Below are 19,621 nucleotides of genomic sequence, written 5' to 3' on the forward strand. Positions count from 1 at the left end.
AAGTCGACGCCATTCACTCCGTTTACAGACTCAACACCCGAATGCACTCATTGCTATTTCGGGTGACTTCAACCACGTCACCATGGCTAGGACACTTCCCACCTTCACACAGTATGTGAGCTGTCCCACTAGAGAGGTCAAGAGCCAGCCTGCAACCAGGAGGACAGTGAGGAGATGGTCGGAGGAGGCTTATGAGACACTTCAGGGATGTTTTGAGGTGACTGACTGGCAGGCGCTCTGTGAGCCGCATGGAGAGGACATTGATGGGCTCACAGAGTGCATCACAGACTACATCAACTTCTGTGTGGACTCCACTGTCCCAGCAAGGACTGTCCATTGTTATTCTAACAACAAGCCATGGGTGACAAAGGACATCAAGGCCATACTGAACAAAAAGAAGAGGGCCTTCAGAGCTGGCAACAGAGACGAGGTGAGAACGATCCAGGGGGAACTGAAGGTAAAGATCAGGGAGGCCAAGGAGAAGTACAGGAGGAAGCTGGAGTGGAAACTCCAGCAGAACAACACCAGAGAGGTCTGGAGTGGAATGAGGACTATCACGGGTTACAGGCCGAGCAACAACAGAGGAGCTGAAGGCAGTGTGGACCGGGCCAACGAACTGAATCTGTTTTTCAACAGATTTGACTCTGTGGGCCCTGCTCAACCCCCCCATGATTCTTCCGCTGTCTGCCTCCAACCTTCACCTATTCCACTCCCCCCTCCCCCTCCTGCTCCTCACAGCCCCCCACCCCCCTATGAGAGCTTTCCTCACACCTCGTTCCCCAGTCCCCAGGCTGACGGCACTCTTCAACCTGATGAACCCACCCCTCCCCCACCGGTCACCTCTACAATGTGCTTCACTGCCGACCATGTTAGAAGACAGCTGAGGAGACGCCACTCCAGCAAGGCTGCAGGCCCCGATGGTGTCTGCCCCAGGGTGCTTAAAGCCTGTGCCCCCCAGCTATGTGGAGTACTTCACCACGTCTTCAACATGAGCCTGAGTCTTCAGAGGGTCCCCGTGCTGTGGAAGACGTCCTGCCTCGTTCCTGTTCCAAAGACGCCGCAACCCAGTGGCTCCAAGGACTACAGACCCGTGGCACTGACCTCCCACATCATGAAGACCCTGGAGAGACTCGTCCTAGAGCAGCTCCGGCCCTTGGTCAAGACACACTTGGACCCCCTTCAGTTCGCCTATCAGCCCCAACTTGGAGTGGAGGATGCCATCTTCTACCTGCTCAACCGCGTCTACGCCCACCTGGACAAGCCGGCGAGCACTGTGAGAGTCATGTTCTTTGACTTCTCCAGTGCGTTCAACACCATCCGTCCGGCTCTACTGGGTGAGAAGCTGACGGAGATGCAGGTGGATGCCCCCCTCGTGTCCTGGATTGTCAACTACCTGACTGGCAGACCACAGTATGTGCGCTTACAACACTGTGTGTCAGACAGAGTGGTCAGCAACACCGGGGCCCCGCAGGGGACTGTCCTCTCTCCCTTCCTCTTCACCGTCTACACCACGGACTTCAGCTACTGCACTGAGACCTGCCATCTTCAGAAGTTTTCTGACGACTCAGCAATAGTTGGATGTATCAGTAAGGGTGATGAAGAGGAGTACAGGGCTGCTGTGGAGAACTTTGTCACATGGTGCGAGCAGAACCATCTGCAGCTCAACGTGACAAAGACAAAGGAACTGACGGTTGATCTGAGGAGGACCAAGGCGCCGATGACCCCTGTTTCCATCCAGGGGGCCAGTGTGGACATTGTAGAGGATTACAAGTATCTGGGAGTTCACATAGACAATAAACTGGACTGGGTAAAGAACACTAATGCTCTCTACAGGAAGGGCCAGAGCCGTCTCTACTTTCTGAGGCGGCTGAGGTCCTTCAACATCTGCCGGACTATGCTGAGGATGTTTTATGAGTCTGTGGTGGCCAGTGCTATCCTCTATGCTGTTGCATGCTGGGGCAGCAGGCTGAGGGTGGCGGACTCCAACAGACTAAACAAACTGATCCGCAAGGCCAGTGACGTTGTGGGGGTGGAGCTGGACTCTCTGACGGTGGTGTCAGAGAGGAGGATGCTGTCTAAGCTGCGGGGCATCTTGGACAATGTTTCACATCCTCTCCATGACGTACTGGCCGGACACAAGAGCAGCTTCAGTGGGAGACTCATTCCTCCCAAATGCACAACTGAGCGCCACAGGAAATCATTCCTGCCTGTGGCCATCAGACTGTTTAACTCCTCCCTCTGAGTGTCAGACACTCAGGAAGAGACTGGAAATCCGTATCTGTATCTACCTCACCTGTTCATACACCACCTCACTATTTCTTCAAAATGTTTAAGTGCAATACATATATAGTCACACACTTTAGTGCAACACATACATACATATATTGTTATTGTATATATTTTTACCTCATTTCACTTAAATACTGTAAATGTGTATATTTTGTATTTTCATTTCATTTTTCATTTCACCTCATTTCACTTAAATACTGTAAATGTGTATATTTTGTATTTTCTATTTCTTATTTTTATATTTTGTACAAACTTTCAGTTCTAAATTATGCTACTTTCTACTCTTGAATGGGAGCACCGGTACTGTACAATTTCGCCCCGGGGATCAATAAAGTATTTCTGATTCTGATTCTGATTCTGATTATAGGAGCATTATGGTTTCCCTGTTAGTTACAGAAAAACAGACAACAATTAGTGTCAAAGTGTTTGCCGACATTGTTCAGCTGAAGTCGGGTCTGTCTTCAAACATGACATTTACGGCAGCATCACCTGAATGTGTCGATTAGCGGAACAAGACAAAACCAGACTGGAAGGAAAGTCCTCTTCCCCACAGCGTCCAGGCAGCCTCTCACTGCAGACTCGGACCAAAGTAATAACATTAATAATGCTACAAGAGTGTTTATTGCTGCAGATATGAGTCCCGCTACAATGTGCTTTCAGTGTGCATGTTAGCCGTTGCGCCTGCCCTGTATTTACACTTTTTAATCTGGTATCTGTGGTGACGTAACTGTACAGCAGTGAGAACCAATCAGGACCCAGACTATAGACTTTTTTATTTACTGCAGCAACAGGAAGCTGGAACAAATGGAAAATGGGTGGGCCGCATGAGGTAACTATTGTGTGTGTGTGTGTGTGTGTGTGTGTGTGTGTGTGTGTGTGTGTGTGTGCTTGTACCCTCTCTGAGCTGCAATGTGTTCAGGTACAGTGGACTCTGTAGGACATTGCAGCGTCCAGCATCGTCCTCTCTGGTTAACAGCAGCAGGTCACTGTAGATCAACACTGTCACCTGACACACACACACACACACACACACACACACACACTACAGTTTACTTAGGTCACTTCTGGGGACATTACATAGACTTACATTACTTTCCTGGAGACTTACCCAAACGATAACCATTACTTGCCTAAGACTAACCCATTAGCTCCTGTTGGCCGTCCAGCCAGGGAGGCTGGGTGACTGTCTGAAAGAAGCATAGCCCTGAGCAGAAGCCCACGGTTCACCACTGACCAGTTCTCTTCTTTTGTATATAGTAGTTTATTATTATTTTTTAGACAGTGTAAGAGTCACAATACAGTGCAATACCACCCTTACCAACAAGACCATAACATATGCAAAAAGGACCCCTTCTGTCTCTTACATCTTCAACACAAAACATTTCAACATTTCTGAGTGCATAGCATTCAGTTTCGCTGGAGTATAATATGTTCTATGCAGAATCTTAAATTCTAAGAGCTTATGCCGCAAATTGTATGAGCCAGAATTTACATTTGAGCAAATCTGTGACCACTCCTCTACATCAATGTTTTCCTCAAGATCAACTTCCCATATTCTCTTTGTGGAAAGACTATCATCTGGAAAAGCCTTTATCAAGCCTTGGTAAAGTTTAGACATTCATTTTGTTGATTTCTCTGATTGTAGTGTTTTCTCTATTACAGAGGACTTTGGTTCCTCCAATGTTTGCTGAGTCAACTGAATAAAGCTTCTTAATTGCACAAATCAAGGAATTGTGAGCTGGGTACCTCATATTTTTCCTGGATCTGTTTAAATGAGAGAAGAGTTCCACTGTCATACAAGCTAGCAAAAGTTGTAATGCCTTTTTGTACCCACTGTTATATTATCACTAAATATAGAAGGCAATGCTGGGTACTTCCATATAGGAGAATATGGTGATATAGGCTTCTTCCAGTTCACAAACTTATGAGCACAGTTTCATATTCTTACAGAGTGAAGTTTAACTTTGTTGCTTGTTATTTTTCTATGGCTTTCATTCCACAGTAAGGGGCATAAATTAAATCCAAAGGTAATAAATACATCATTGTTTTCTATTATTAGCAATATTATTTGTGCATCCCAATAATATAGTTTCATACTTATTAAACCAAGCCAACTTGATTCCAGTGGGAGGTACACTTATATGAGGTTATCTTTAATCAGGACATGTCCTTTAAGTCTCACGTAAAAACAAACTTCTGCCTTTTTGCCTGCCTCACAACAAACTGGTCTAGTTTACAATCATGTTACCCTGAGAAATGTTAGGACATGATGACACTTTGACCTCTGACTTTTGGTAACGTTCTGTGTTATCATCTAACTGACAGCAGACAGAGTATCGGCTATTTCCTGATCTTCACTTTTACTGAAAACATGAAACTAAAACGCAGCAGATTCCCAGAAACAGCTGTGTGTGAGTGTATGTCAGCAGTATGATCCATTAGTGTGAAACTGATCCTGGCTCAGCTCTCAGAGGTCATTGTGTCCTTCAGGATCAGGTTCAGTCTGCAGACTCTGCAACCTGAGATCTTTTTTTCTTTTCTCCTGAGCAAACATTTCTCTCATGACACTAAAATATTCTGATGTAGAAACGGTCAATAATCAGCAGACAGAACGCTGCTGCAGACTTTTGCAGTATTACTAGTGCTGTTCCAAGATCAGTATGTACAGTTTGCAGTAAATTTGCAGTACATTTGCAGTGGTTACCTTTGCAGTAGTGTTAGTGTTACTATTAACAGCAGTATATTTGGACAGAAGCATATTGCTTGAGACTTGGCAAGATTCTGCGCGTTATGCGCTGTGCATAGGGCAACGAGTGCCAGAGGGGGCGCCACACATCACATACACACGGGTGAGTCCAAGAAAAGTCATTTCACATGGTGTGCTCTAAGAAGAGAAAAGTAAACGGCCAAAACAGAGTTAACAAAAAGAATGGTGCACTTCATTTTAAAGGTGCAAAACCGTTAAGTATTTCATTTTAACATACAGCCCTTATTTTACTTGAAATGAGAAAATAACATTTATTTATTATTAGAGTACTTATTATTAAAAAATGGCCAGTGGCGGGCTGCCAGTCATTGAGGAGTTTGTCATCTGGTTTGACGAATCTTTCTTGCAGATAAACATATCCATATGATCATAGATTTCAGAACTCATGCTTCAACCTATGAGACTACGATCACACCAGGCTGTTGACTGTGTAGAAAGCTACAAGTATCTTGGGACAGTCATAGACTCTTGTCTTTTGTCTGAACCTTGTCTTTTTCCCTGTGTCATGGTTTGATAACATGTCTCTGACTGCTGATAAACAAAGCTGGCACTTCATCCATGAATGCTCACTTTAAGCTTTTGAGTGAGTGTGTATGTAGAGGTACTGTGTCATGACCTTCTTAGGAGTTCTTATACTTTGATAATATTTTTGTTACTATGATGATATCTGTTTTAATGTATTTTGTTTTGATGTCCTTTGAATCTGTATCACTGTGATGTTTTGTTTTTAACCCTGGAACACTGAACGTCCCGTCTGCACAACAAATGTACCCATTGGGTATTAATAAAGAAACCTTGAACCTTGATAGAAGCAGTATATTGACAGTACACTTGCTGTACAGATACCTTAGCAGGCAGCAGGTCAGCCTCGTGTAGAACCATTTCCTCTGACATCAGCAGGGTTCTGTCTGGGCTGCACAGATCCAGAGGCTGAAAACAACAACATGGACACATGTAAACAGCAGCAAGAAAACAGAACTAAAGAACAAACATTAATCCAGGCGTAAACGCCAACATAATAAATGACTTTAATAATAATAATTTAATAATAATTTATTTCTAGAAAGGATCAGGGTTCTAATGGGGTTCTAATGTTTCTAAACTCCAAGTTTTGAGTTGTTACCTGGACAAAGGTGGTGACGATTATGGTTTTTGGTTCTAACATTGTGGTTCATGGTTATGTTCTAAGCTCAATGAGAAGCCCAAGTTCTAATAGTTTTCTATTTTCTAAGTCAGATTCTAAACTTTGTTCGAGATCATATGAAAGGTTCCTGGCCTTGGGTCCTGATGTTGACAAAGATGTTGTAGGTTAGATGTAAGTGTCTTCCATTGGTTCTGGGTTGTGGATAAGGTTTTAGGTTCTGACCAGAACAAAAAAAAGGTTGTTCAGTTCTAGTATTATTTTCTGGGTTCTGAGTCAGGATAATGGTTCTAGATGTTCTAGGTTAGATGTAGGGATCTTAGATTAGATCTGGGTTAGGTTAATGGTTCTTTATAATGTTCTAGGTTAGACAAGTTTGACAAGTTCTTGGATTGGTTTTGGGTTCTGATCTGGATCACGATAGTGATTACAGTTATTTTTGGTTCTAACGTTGTGGATCAGGGTAATTTATAGATTCAATGAGAGTATTCAGTTTTAATATTTTAAGTTTGAGCTCCATGTTAGTTATAATTCAATTCAATCATAACAGAAGATCTTTTCATATAGAGCAGGTCTAGACAGTACTCTCTATGATATAATATACTTTCTGAGTTACCTTAAAATTAGCTAAATAAGTTCTAACTCATGAAAGATTCTTGGATAAGTTCTACTTTAGCGCAAACACTAGCATAGGCTTTGAGTTGGATTAAAGTTTCTACCCTATGTTCTTGGTGAGATGGGACTGTTGTAGGTCAGGTGAAGGGTTATTGGATTAGCTTTGGTGTTTACAATATTGTGGCTCAGGGTTGCATTCAATGTCTAATGAGGATCTTCAGTGTTAATATTTTGTCTTAAAATCTACATTAATATTAGTTTCTGGGTTAATTATTAAATTAGGTTACAAATCAAGTGAAAGGTTCTAGAGTAGATCAGACTTTCCAGCATAGGTTCTACCTCAGGTCAAAGGTTCAAGCTTTGGTTGTGGGTGAGATTATAGGTTCAAGGGTCTTGGCTAAGTAATGGATTCTGGATAAGATTCTCGCATTTGATCTGGATGAAGATGTTGAAGATTTGGCTGTAACATTGTAAATCAAGTTTACAAGAAGCGGACACAGCCAACAAGATGTCACCCGCTGGTTTGTGGACTACCATTGTGAAGCCTCGAGTTGTCTTCAGTTCCAATATTGTTTCTGGGTTCTGGATCAGATTAAAGGACAAAGATGTTCTAGATCAGGTGTGGTTTTGAATTGGTTCTCAGATCTGGATTAAGTTCTAGGTTCTGACAAGCATAAAAATGGGGAGGGGAAGATGTTCAGTTCAAATATTTAGTTTTGGATCAGGTCAAAGATTCTACCTTGTGTTCTAGGTTAAATATAAGGGTCTTGGATTGATTCTGGGTTCTGTGTCAGGTTAAAGGTTCTAGCTTCTGCTCTAGGTCAGATGTAAGGGTCTTGGATTTATTCTGATTTAAATCACAGGTTCTGACCCAGATGAAGATGGGAAAAATGAGGATCTTGGGTTCGGGGTTGTTAATCAAGTTGAAGGTTTTAGGTTCTGACCTGCACAAAGATGGGGAAAATGAGGGTTTTGGGTGCCAAGGTGACATAGGTTCCGTAGGTGGAACAGGGCAGATGTGATTGGACGATCGTGCAGTTCTGGTAGTTTCCATAGTTAATTGGCAGGGCTGATGAAGAAGAGGAGGGGGAGGTCGGTTGAAGGGTGGAGGTGCGACCAGTGAACGGCCTTTGTGATGACCCAGGTCGAGGGTCGGGAAGGAGGTTCTGACCTCTGCTGGGGTGAGTCTGGTACAGACGCCCTGGTGATCAATGACACAGGTAATATTGGTTTATAATCAATATATTTATCAGTACTCAGAATGGATGATCAATATTCAGTGTGGACATTGTACCGATCGTTCCGTTCCTGTCATGATATACTGGCTGCAGCAGCTGAAAGACAGAGAGAGAACAGATGCAGAGTGTTTTTCCATTACATCAGAACACTGTTATTACTTTATACACTAATAGTTCTTTACACAACACAGTGTTGGACAGAACAAACAACATACTAACGGTTATTATGTATCAAAACAGAGGAAATGGTTCTTGGTAGGTTCTGTATCAGGCATAGGGATCTGGTTCAGGTAAAAGGATCTGGTTCATTTGGATTGTGGTGGATCCAGAGGTGAGAACTTGTAGAGAAACCTGTAGACCCTGTCTCCTCTGACTCACCTGTCCTCCTGGATTGACGGGTGACAGGATGATGTAATTGTCTCCATGTGATGATGTCACACGGGTGCCCTTGAGTGTGGTGGTGCGAGGTGAGTACTCAGTCACCTCCTGTTCTTCCTCCTCCTTCTGTTCCTGGTCCTCCTTCCTGTCCCTCCACAGAGAACTCAGAGCCCCTAAGCTGGACCTGACCCCTGACCTCTGATCCCGTCTCTGGCCACGTTTACTGTGGGTGGGGTGAGGCAGCAGCTTCCTGCCTGTTGTCTAGGAAAGAGAGAGGAGGGAGGAGACACAGTGAGCTTAGCATAAGATTAGTCCATTAGTTGTGCAGTCTATCTGAGACCCCACAGTCTTGAGCGTTGATATTTCAAACACACAAGATAATCATTTGTTCACACCAAGATAAAAAATAATTAGACTTCTGGGCTATCCTCTAAGTTCAGTTACAAGATGACTCACACCTACTATTAGTAATTTGTGAAATGAATATAACAATATGTAATTAAGCTCATATCAATATCAAACTAACTAATAGCTGTCAGAAATGCAGCTGAATAGAAGTATAAAGTATCAGAAAATTTAATTATCAAGTAAAGTACAAGTACCTGACATTTGTACATAAGTGCAGTACTTGAGCCCCCCACTGTCAGTTCCAGTTCTGACCAGCAAGTGTCAGACTGCTTTATGTTGGTGACTCACCGTGTTGTGTCTTGGTGGGCAGAGCAGAGCTTCACATCCTGACCTGAGCTCAGGTAAACCTCTCCACACCACCAACACGATCTCAGATGGACAACTCCTGAACACACAGACCGATTTTTGATGTTGATATAAAAACATCAAAGTTATTAAAGTCATTAAAAAAGTAAAATTAAAAATGAGTGAATCAAATGATTGACTAAACAAGGTAAAAGTTAAATGTAAACATAAATTGTCTGAACAGCCAAAGAGAGGCTGCCTTCAGATGGTACGGAGGGCTGCTGAGACCCAACATCTAAATGACCAGCACTTTGTTTCTCCAAATTAAGTCTAAACTAAACATAAAATGAAAATCTGCATAGTGAGGAGCTGACTGTGAGGGGGCGGGGTTACCTGATGGCGTGGGCGAGGTCGACACACTTCCAGGTTTCTACAGGAAGTCCGTTCAGCTGCAGAACAGAATCTCCCTGACAGAGACCAGACTGATGAGCCGGACCTCCTACAAACAGACAGAACAGATGACCAATGAAATCAGACAGAGCAGTATGATGTCACTAATAACCTCACAGACTCCATCTTTATAGGTGTAACTTCAGCCAACCAATCAGAGAATGTTGCAGACCGACTCAGCAGCTGCAGCTGATTTTCTCTCCTCACACTCACTCACATGTGTTTCTACAACAGTCACCATGTTTCTACAGTTTGGACCAATGACAGCCCAGCAACTGCTGCTTTTGTCCAATCAGGTGACGGAAAAGTTCATAACAGCATTCCCCTACAACTCCCATGAATCCACATAACATGCCTAAGACTCAGAGAAGGGTAGTTGTGGAATGTTGCCAAAATAATCATCATTATCTATTATCATTTGTCTTATTATATTTGATAGTATTATTTGACCAGGTTTCAGCTCTTTATACTTTTACTGGGTTTCAGTTTCTCACCGGAGTCAACAGCCTGGACTCTGACTGGACAGTCGGAGCAAATCGTGAATCCAAAACCATCTTTTCCTCGAACAACGTTCACCTGCAGATAACAATGAGTACAGACTGTTAGCTGAATATATACATACACATATGCAAACATACCTCATGCCCTAATGATGTGGCAGTGATATTAGAAGCCTTCAGTCACACAGTGGTAGCTGCAGCTGTGCCGCTTTCAGCCTAGATGACGTGTTTAACTTCTTCTTTGTCTAATATTATATTTTGCTCTTTGTTTGTAAAATGTGCCGCTCTGCTGCCAGTAGACGGGTCCATGTTTGTGATTGGTCAGATGCTGCAAACTCCGCCCCTTTTATCTGAACACGCTCATGGCTAGATTGTGAAACCCTGGGTTTATGTACAACATTTCAAGTCCTGGACCGTGATAACACAAAACACACAATCTGAAACGTGAAGATAAAATCATCAGTTAAAAACATGTTAGGAACAACCCCAGATGTGTCTAAAACCAAGAAATAAAGCAGACCGATCAATACTATCAAACAATAAATCAACACATTTGGATCCTAAAAAGCCTTAAAGCAATGGCTCCCAATATGCCACAGGTCACATACTGTCCCAGAGTTTCTTCCTCACAATGTTTCTTTTGAGACGATTCTAAAAACAAATATTGAATATTTGATAAACGTTTGTGCAGTAGGAACATTTTCTTCTTCTTTCCCAACTTTTTTCTCATCTTGCGACTCTCCTGAGACTTTCTTTGCAGGTTTGAATCTAAAATGTGAAACCATAACAAGCAGAAGGACAAAAGCTGTTTGATTTAAACATTCAACAATGTGAACTCCCTGCTTCTCTTATTCAGTAGTAGAAGTCTTTATTTTAAGGAGTCTTCATTTGCTTTGAGCTGAAAACATCAAGTTCATTATTGTTTTGTGTTATTGTTGATTTCACGTCATATTCAGTCAAACGAACTGTTGAGAAGATTATTGACATGGAGGAATTATCACCTCCTGATTCATCAATAAATCCAGTTCACATTTCTTCTCTTATTTAACTGCCCTCAAATTAGTCTCAAAGAGGTGTTCAAGTTCTATTCTCCTGCGTGTGTTTTTGAACTTGCTGGTTGTTTCTAAGCTTCCGTTACTGTTGTTCTGTCACTGCATGTGTTGTAGAGCAGGTTACAGCCTGTAGGAGGCACTGTGTCCAGACTTTGCTGGTCTTTAGTCATGGTGATAGAGTCAAGATGTTTCTGTCAGATTCAGACTGGAGTTCTGTATGGGTCCTGGTCTCTGAGCTGTTTCCATGACTCTGTAAACACTGACGGACCGGAGGAAAGGTCGACTCCTCCTACAAGTTTTCTCTTCACAAAGGAAGTTAAATGTCTCTGAGTTCAGACTGACAGGCTGATATTAAAACTCCTGCAGGGTCTAAGGAGAAATACCAGGGAGGAGGTCTTTAAAGAGGACTGAGACTCTCAGTGTTTGTTTTTCTCTGCAGGATCAGTCCAGTTCACATGTTCATCATCAGGCCACAGAAGACATCGCACAACAGTTTGACCATGTTCAGTGTCCTGGTCCTGCTTCAGTGTCCTGGTCCTGCTTCAGGTGGAGCGCTTCTTTCAGCCATACTGGTGGTGGTTTGATGGAGCTTCTCAACTTTCTAAAACTGCCTTTAAAGCTGGACTGCGGGACTTACATGTAAACGAACGTCTGTTACATTTCAGGCGTTCAAACCGTGTTGATTAACCCTGTCACCACCAGGTCAACCTCTCTGTGTTTCAGTATGCAGAGTTTTTAAATCTGGTGTGAGGCAACATTCCTGCACTGGTGCACCAGTAGTGTTGCGTGTTACGTAGAGCAACTGTAGCGACGGAGTGGGCTGTCGCCATGGCTACAGCTGAGCCATTTAGAGTGAGTCGCTGAGTAAAAAATGCTTGATCGTTGCGTGAGTCACTTAGACTTCAGATAGTTCCAGGAAGTTATTGGTGGACAATTGGAATATAAATATAACACATCCATGATAAATACAGAAAGACAGAACTGCGATGTTTGGTAATTAGTTAGAGAACGGAGTTGACGCATCTCTTTCTCTACATGGCTCTAGACTACGGAAAAACCTGTAGGCATCCACCAGAAGGGGGAGACAAACATTCAGCACTCCAGCTTTAATTGTGGGTGTAATGTCCTGTTCTGGTTCTTTTATTAACCAGTAAAGAATCTTATACAGTGGTGTCCAAAAGTCTGAGACCACATTGAAAATCTCAAATATTTTCACGCAAACCTGGAAATAATCGAAGTTTGAGGATTCAGAAACACAAGAAGTTATGACATGTAGAATGAAGAAGAAATATTTTGATTCTGCACTATTTTTAGGTCAGCAAAAAGGTCAGATGTCTTTGAGTTGTGTGCATGAAGCATGCGTTCAGATGACACTCAGGTGGATCTGATCTCCTCATCGGAGGCTCGTTCAATGAACTCAGCTTGCAGCCAGTGTTCACCTGTTCTAAATATGGCTGTGCCTCAAGTTTCCAGCAGGTCATTGCTCACTAAGCAGCATTGTGATAGTGGGAAACATGGCATCAGAACGAAGTGAAAGTGTCAGAAGTCAAAGTGTTATTCTGAGCAAAGAGGGGCTTTCTCAGAGTCAAATCATGGCCAGACTAAAGGTTTCTGAGGGGGCAGTGCATGGAACTCTAAAACGCTTTGCAGAAACGGGATCAGTTGTATCCAAAGCTCGATCAGGCAGACCAACAGAGACCACACCATCAGAAGATCAATACATCAAGCTTAGTTCCCTGAGAGATAGAAGAGCACCTTCATCACAGATACACAATCTGCTAAATAAAGAACGCCACACTCCAATCAGCAAAAGTCCTGTCAAAAGAAGGCTGTCTCGTAGTGGTCTCACAGGACCAGTAGTAGTTTCTAAACCACTTCTCAGAAGGGGAAACAAGGCCAAACTCTTGGGGTGGGCTAAGAAACAGCAGCATTTTACTGTGGATGAAGAAAAGTCCTATTTACTGATGAATCCAGGTTAGAGATTTCTGGCAGTAACAGAAGGTTGTATGTAAGGAGACGAGCAGGAGAGAGAATGATACCGCAGTGGATCAAACCAACAGGGAAACGTGGTGGGAATATTCAAGTCTGGGGGGGTTTGCCTACTCTGGAGCTGGACCCCTGCAGCGAATCGACTACAGCCTGACCAAGGAGAAGCACCACTCCATTCTTCAGAGACATGCTGTACCCTCTGGTCTGCATCTTTGTGGAGAGGGATTCATACTGCAGCAGAATAAACATACCTCAAAGCTTTGCAAGAACTACTTGAAGACCAAAGAAGACCAAGGAGTCCTGACTGTCATGGACTTTCCTCCACAGTCACCTGACCTCAACCCCATTGAACTATTTATGGGGGCACAAAGCCAAGCCTTCTGTGACATCACAAGAAGCCCTCTGGAACATTGTCAGATTATGCTGGAATAACATGGGTCATCAGGTTTGGCACGAACTTGTGGAGTCCATGCCAGCTGGAGTGCATGCTGTCATCAAAGCAAAAGGGGGACATACCAAAGACTAAGATTCTCTGAAATCCCTGGACATTTTCCAAAGATTCACTCAAATTGTTGAGCTGATATTATCATTTGTAATGAAAACAAATAATATTGCATTCAAAACAAATGCAAAAAATAAGTATCTTGACTAGTGGTCTCACACTTTTGGACCCCACTGTATATATATTATTATTATCGTTATTAGCTAGGCTAACAGTTTCCCGTTCTCCCAGTCTTTCAACAGAGAACAAGAACAGGATGAGTTACAGAAACGTTGGACTACTCAACTAAAGATATTTCTTTACAGTGAGTTTTGCTCTAAAAAGACACTGTAAATGAACATTAGTCAAATATTAAATATCAAATATGAAAGTAAAGAACTCTTTTTAGTGAAGATAGATAAAAACAATGTTTAGTTTATTTATAATACTTTTTGTGAATCTCTAAGCATGATGACAAATTTCATAGTGATATATATACCATATTTTTTATATTGTAAAATGTATAAAGTATTTCTGATTCTGAAACACAGCAAATATCACTCACATACTTTAAGATTTTCATTTCATTTGATCCTATTATTACATTATAACTATAAATAAAGACGTTTTCTCAACTGAACTACAACAAACAACACCCTCTCCTTTCAGATGCAATTTTTTAGTAAAATCATTCAGTTTTAATCTGTGTGAATTATTGATCGACCTGTCTCACTCTCTCTCACACAAACACACACACACGAAGTGCAGCTGGTTTAAACATGAAGATATTAAACATTTATCTGACCTGCTGGACTAGAAACACACACACACACAGCCAGCAGTGACATCACACTGTGCAGCCATTCATAAGAGACACTTGTTTCCTGCTGTTTTTGATTCCACGTTTGTGTGTTTGTTGTTCGGCCCTCAGATCAGAGTTTGACGATGAACATCATCAGAAATCATCTGTCACACCAGACCCAGACTGGGTTCTACTGAACGCAGCCAGACTGTCTATCAGGTTAAGAAACTGCTTAAACTCTTAAAGCAAGTTCTGAAAGTCCAGCAGAGTTTGAAGCAGGGAAAAGATAACATGTCCTCAAAGTAAAGAAGTTCCCACTTTGTATACAGAGATCCACTGATATTTACAATGTATGAAAGTAGATTTATTCACTGGTGTGAGGACCGAAACATAAAGAGGGACTTTTATACTGATCAGACTTTAACTTTAGAAGCTTCAAATTCATTTATATAATCTATTTCTAACATTAAGAGCCTGTGGACTCCATGAAACCCGTGAAACCCACGAAGAAGATCCAGCATGAACACCTGACTGATGTTTTAACACTTGAATCAGGAAACAGACTCAGACCTGCGGGAGATTCTGTCCGATGCAGACTCGACACAGACGGTGGATCGTGTGCATGACAGCGGGTCAGATTGTTGGTTCAATTCCTGCAGCTCCACCGGTCCATCTGATCCTCCAACAGACCAAATCCAGGTCCAGACTTCACTTCTAATCCAGGTTCAAATTTACAGAAACAGATCCAGGGCTAATTCAGGTTTAGACTTCACAAAAACAGGTCTAATCCAGGTCTAGATTTCCCCAAAACCAGAAACCAGCTATAAAACAGACAGAACCAAATCGAATCCAAGTCCAGATTTAGAGAACCATGTCTAATCTTATCCAGACAGATAAAACCAGATCTAATCCAGGTCTATCCAAACTGATCCAAATTCAGACTTCACAAAAACAGATCAAAACAAATTACAGAACCAGAACCAGGTCTAACCCAGGTCCAGCTGGTCCAGTGAACCAGTGGGTGAGAGGTTCAACTGTGTACTGGATGTTAGAGAGCAGAGTGTGTGTGTGTGTGTGTGTGTGTGTGTGTGTGTGTGTGTGTGTGTTCGTGTGTGTGTGTGGGAACCAACAGACTGAAGAATAGCAGGAAACACACACACACACACACACACACACTCAGACTCACAAAAACACTGGATGTATCCCTGCGATAAGACACACACTTCCTGAACACACACACACCCCTCCCCCCATGTGAACGCTGTCATTCTGGACCTTTTACTGTTACTGATGGTCTGAGGTTAGTCCCACACAGACCTGGACTGTAGACCTGGTCCTGGTCCTCTTTATAATATTATTACAGAGAGCGAACAGTTCACCATGAGCAAGGAAACACTTCCTTTAACAGAAACCTTGAAGAGAACTGGACACTGAGAGAGACAGACAGAAGTGAAAGAAACAGGACAATGTGGAACATTAAGAGGCTGCAGATAAAATAAAAGATTGTTCAATTATAAGAAGTGCACTAATATGCTGGTGCGATCCAAATTATACAGTTAGATTAACCAGCACAGTCTGTATTGGATAATTAATAAACACCAGGATTATAATGTGGATCAACAGGATGAATGCTGGAGGCAGCGTGGTAAAGAAAATGGCTGACTGTCGGAGTTTCTGGAATTAACAAGACCAGTAGCTTCTTTTTTGGCTGTACCTCTGTATGACCAGTGACACATCATCCACTTTTACAGCATCCAGCGCTGCCGTTATTATGGTTACCCACCAACACCTTAAAGGGAGCGAGTCAGCCCAACTACTCAGTACATGACTAACTCCCACTGACAAACAGGATTTGGTGAATTATGTCCTTCAGTCCATGAAGGGCCGCTATGTGATCATGTTTTCTATAGTTGATTTCTCTTTAGTTACATTATACCTGAAATTCATTCACAGAAACGTCCGCAGTCAAACCTCCAACAAACGACTGAACTGAAACGGTCAACACAACAAACTGACCTTTGACTTAGGACTGCTTTTCCTGTACATATATAATGTTGTCCTCACAAGTATAACAGCACAAACATGTGGGTGTGGTATATATACTGTGTGAACAGCAGGAGCAGCTTCACTCTATAATTCATCACATGTGAATCTTTGATGAGTCTTTAAAGAAAAACAGTAAAACACACACACACACACACTCCGTTGTTGTTGTTGTGTGTGTGTGTTTCTGATCATTCCGTCACTGATCTGATTGGTAGCTATGTCAATAATGTGAGCATGTTAGTTAACAGCTATACAAAATTAGTCTTAGGGATAACTGGCTCATTTACGTCACCCCTGACAAACTAATCTACAATAAATCTATAAGATAAAGATGGAAACATTTAAAGATACGTATCAGAAAACTGATGCAACAGTCAAAGATCAGACCAGACAGACCAGAAACTGATGCATCCAAAATCACAGCTTTCAAAAACTTTGTCTTTCCAAATAGAAACCCAACTCTCCCGCCAGCTATGTTCTCCAATAACATACCACCTTATGTTTTCCAATAACATACCACCTTATGTTCCATAACATACGAACTTATGTTTAATAACATACCACCTTATGTTCTATAACATACCAACTTATGTTCTTCAATAACATACCAACTTATGTTCTATAACATACCAACTTATGTTTAATAACATACCACCTTATGTTCTCCAATAACATACCACCTTATGTTCAATAGCATACCAACTCAGGTTCTCCAATAACATACCACCTTATGTTCAATAACATACCACTTTATGTTCTATAACATACCAACTTATGTTAAATAACATACCACCTTATGTTCTCCACCTACCTACCACCTTATCTTCTATAACATACCACCTTATATTCTATAACATACCAACTTATATTCTATAACATACCAACTTGTGTTTAATAACATACCACCTTATGTTCTCCAATAACATACACCTTATGTTCTCCAATAACATACCAACTTATATTCAATAACATACCAACTTATGTTCTTCAATAACATACTAACTTAAAGCTATGAAGTCCTGAGTCAAGTCCAGCAAGTTTTAAGTCATGGCAGGTAAGTTCCAAGTCAAGTCCCAGATAAATGAATGTAAGTCCCAAATGAAGTCCAAAGACAAGACCACAAATTTCCAAGTCAAGGCAGGTAAGTTTAAAGTCAAGTCCAACAATTTCCAAATCAAAACAGCAAAGTCCCACGTAAAGACAGATAAGTACATGAAGACCAGACCAAGTCAAAAAAGGCCAAAGTCAAGACCAGCAAATCCCAAGTCAAGATCAACAATTTCCATGTCAAGACCAAGTCCATCTACTTAATGACACATGACATTATTGATGATGTCTGGTTAATATGTATGTTTAAGTTTGTGACATGTGATGGTATAATTCTGATGGTGGAGGTTGACTCACCGTCAGTCGCTGGGTGCTGTCGCTGTCTTTGGTTGCCTGACGGTGGTTGGTGTTGGTGTAGTTGCAGTAGTCGGCATTGGCTGGGCCGGAGCTGTAGTTGGCGTTGATGGGGTCGTGGCCGTGGGGGCGACTGGAGGTCAGGCTGTGGTTTGTCAGGTCTTTGAGCCCAGCTGTGGCGGTGGTTGTGGCAGCGGTGGTGGTGGTGATGCGGTTTAGGTCAGTATCTGGAGCAGAGTCTGGGGTCCTCCTAAGGTCTGCATCGAGCAGATAACCACCATCATCATCATCATTACCTGCAGCATCATCCCACAACCAGGCAGTGTTCTTCCAGAACATCCTGACGGTCTTCAGACCAGACTGGACCAGATCAGATCAGTCAGATAGACAGACAGGTTCTGTTTTTACACTCAGTCTTCAAGTACAAGACTTTCCGAAATCAAATGGTAAACAGAAGATGTAAACAAAAACTAATAGATGTTATTAAAGGATGTCTATTCAACTGAAAGACAACCAGGTTCCTCAGCCTCTTATTCAGACACTGAACCAACAACCTGCAGATCTTAAACCTGAATCAAACAGCCGTCGGCCTCGTTTGAATTCACAGCAGACGTCTTTTCTGTAAATCTAATCTCTCTACACAATGCTTCACACTGCTGGACAAACAGTAAATTAAACAGTTTGACTGACTTTTTTTGCCTAAAAGCGGTCAAATTCAAAGAGAGTTGGAGTGAAAATATCAAAATCAGACTCCATGACAATCCATGTGTAGTTACTGAGTAAAGACTGAACTCCTCCTCAAGTTTTAAAATCAACACTGAGGACGTCCAGGATGCTCTGGGAGTCCACAATCACTGGTCCTGAGGGTCTCTTCTGATTAAACTGTGAACCTGCAGCTCTGATTAAGTAAAACCACAAGTGCATATACTGTTGACTACTGGCTAATACTCAATCTACTGATGTTATTACTGACAGTACTTCTGATACTACGAGTACAGCTGCAGATACAAACGTCCAAAGAACAAACAAACAAATAAACAAAAAGAACTGTTTGTTTCTTCTCTTGTTCTTCTGTCCTTCGTCTCTCTCGCTCTCTCTGTCTCTGGTCGGTCAAGGCGAAAGATCTCAGTGTGATGTCAGAGAGAGAGAGAGAGAGGGAAAGAGAGGGGGAGAGAGAGAGAAAGAGAGAGAGAGAGAAGGAGGGGGGTAAATGGAGATAGATGGAGTCAAGGGGGGGGGTCGAGCGATATAGGGACAGAGGTATTGTGAGGGTCACATGGTTACTGGGCAGCTTCTCATCACTATGGTAACCATGTGGACCCCTGGGGAGGGGGGGGGGGGGGGGGAGCAGGAGTCGCTTTTAATCTCGCTCGCCCCTCTCTCTCTCCTCTCCATCACACTATAAATAGAAAAAACATATAGATTTACATATGGGACAGTGTGTGTGTGTGTGTGTGTGTGTGTGTGTGTGTGTGTGTGTGTGTGTGTGTGTGTGTGTGTGTGTCCTGAGGGATTCTGTCAGAGCTAATGAAGTTAACATGTTAGCTTGCGTATGTCAGCAGCTGCACACATCTGATCTGTAGATGTAGATGCTGTTACCATCAGAATGTTGATTTTGACTCTGATCAATACTTTGGTGATCAGTTTGATTCGTGTTTATTGATCTGGTAACAGCAGAACAAGCTGCAGACTAATGGTTTTGGATAAAAACTCATCACGTTTATAATCATTGAGAGAAAACACATCAAATATGTGTTCAGTGTCTCTGTCCATGGTCCT

At 42.3% G+C, this 19,621-nt stretch overlaps 1 protein-coding gene across 1 annotated transcript in view; it reads right to left on the bottom strand.

The window, feature by feature from the left end:
- LOC139283710 (regulator of G-protein signaling 3-like) overlaps nucleotides 1–19,621 on the bottom strand; it is a 43,645-nt gene that overhangs the window by 7,677 nt on the left and 16,347 nt on the right. Inside the window, exons 11-19 of the mRNA XM_070903735.1 lie at nucleotides 17,846–18,089; nucleotides 10,066–10,147; nucleotides 9,515–9,620; nucleotides 9,125–9,221; nucleotides 8,429–8,689; nucleotides 8,107–8,146; nucleotides 7,757–8,013; nucleotides 5,903–5,986; nucleotides 3,184–3,295 (exon numbers count right to left, since the gene is read on the bottom strand). Of these exons, the coding sequence (XP_070759836.1) occupies nucleotides 3,184–3,295; nucleotides 5,903–5,986; nucleotides 7,757–8,013; nucleotides 8,107–8,146; nucleotides 8,429–8,689; nucleotides 9,125–9,221; nucleotides 9,515–9,620; nucleotides 10,066–10,147; nucleotides 17,846–18,089 (1,283 nt within the window). The remainder of the gene's footprint in view (nucleotides 1–3,183; nucleotides 3,296–5,902; nucleotides 5,987–7,756; nucleotides 8,014–8,106; nucleotides 8,147–8,428; nucleotides 8,690–9,124; nucleotides 9,222–9,514; nucleotides 9,621–10,065; nucleotides 10,148–17,845; nucleotides 18,090–19,621) is intronic.

The sequence above is a fragment of the Enoplosus armatus genome, chromosome 4 (genome assembly GCF_043641665.1).
Source record: "Enoplosus armatus isolate fEnoArm2 chromosome 4, fEnoArm2.hap1, whole genome shotgun sequence".
In the NCBI taxonomy this organism is placed as follows: domain Eukaryota; kingdom Metazoa; phylum Chordata; class Actinopteri; order Centrarchiformes; family Enoplosidae; genus Enoplosus; species Enoplosus armatus.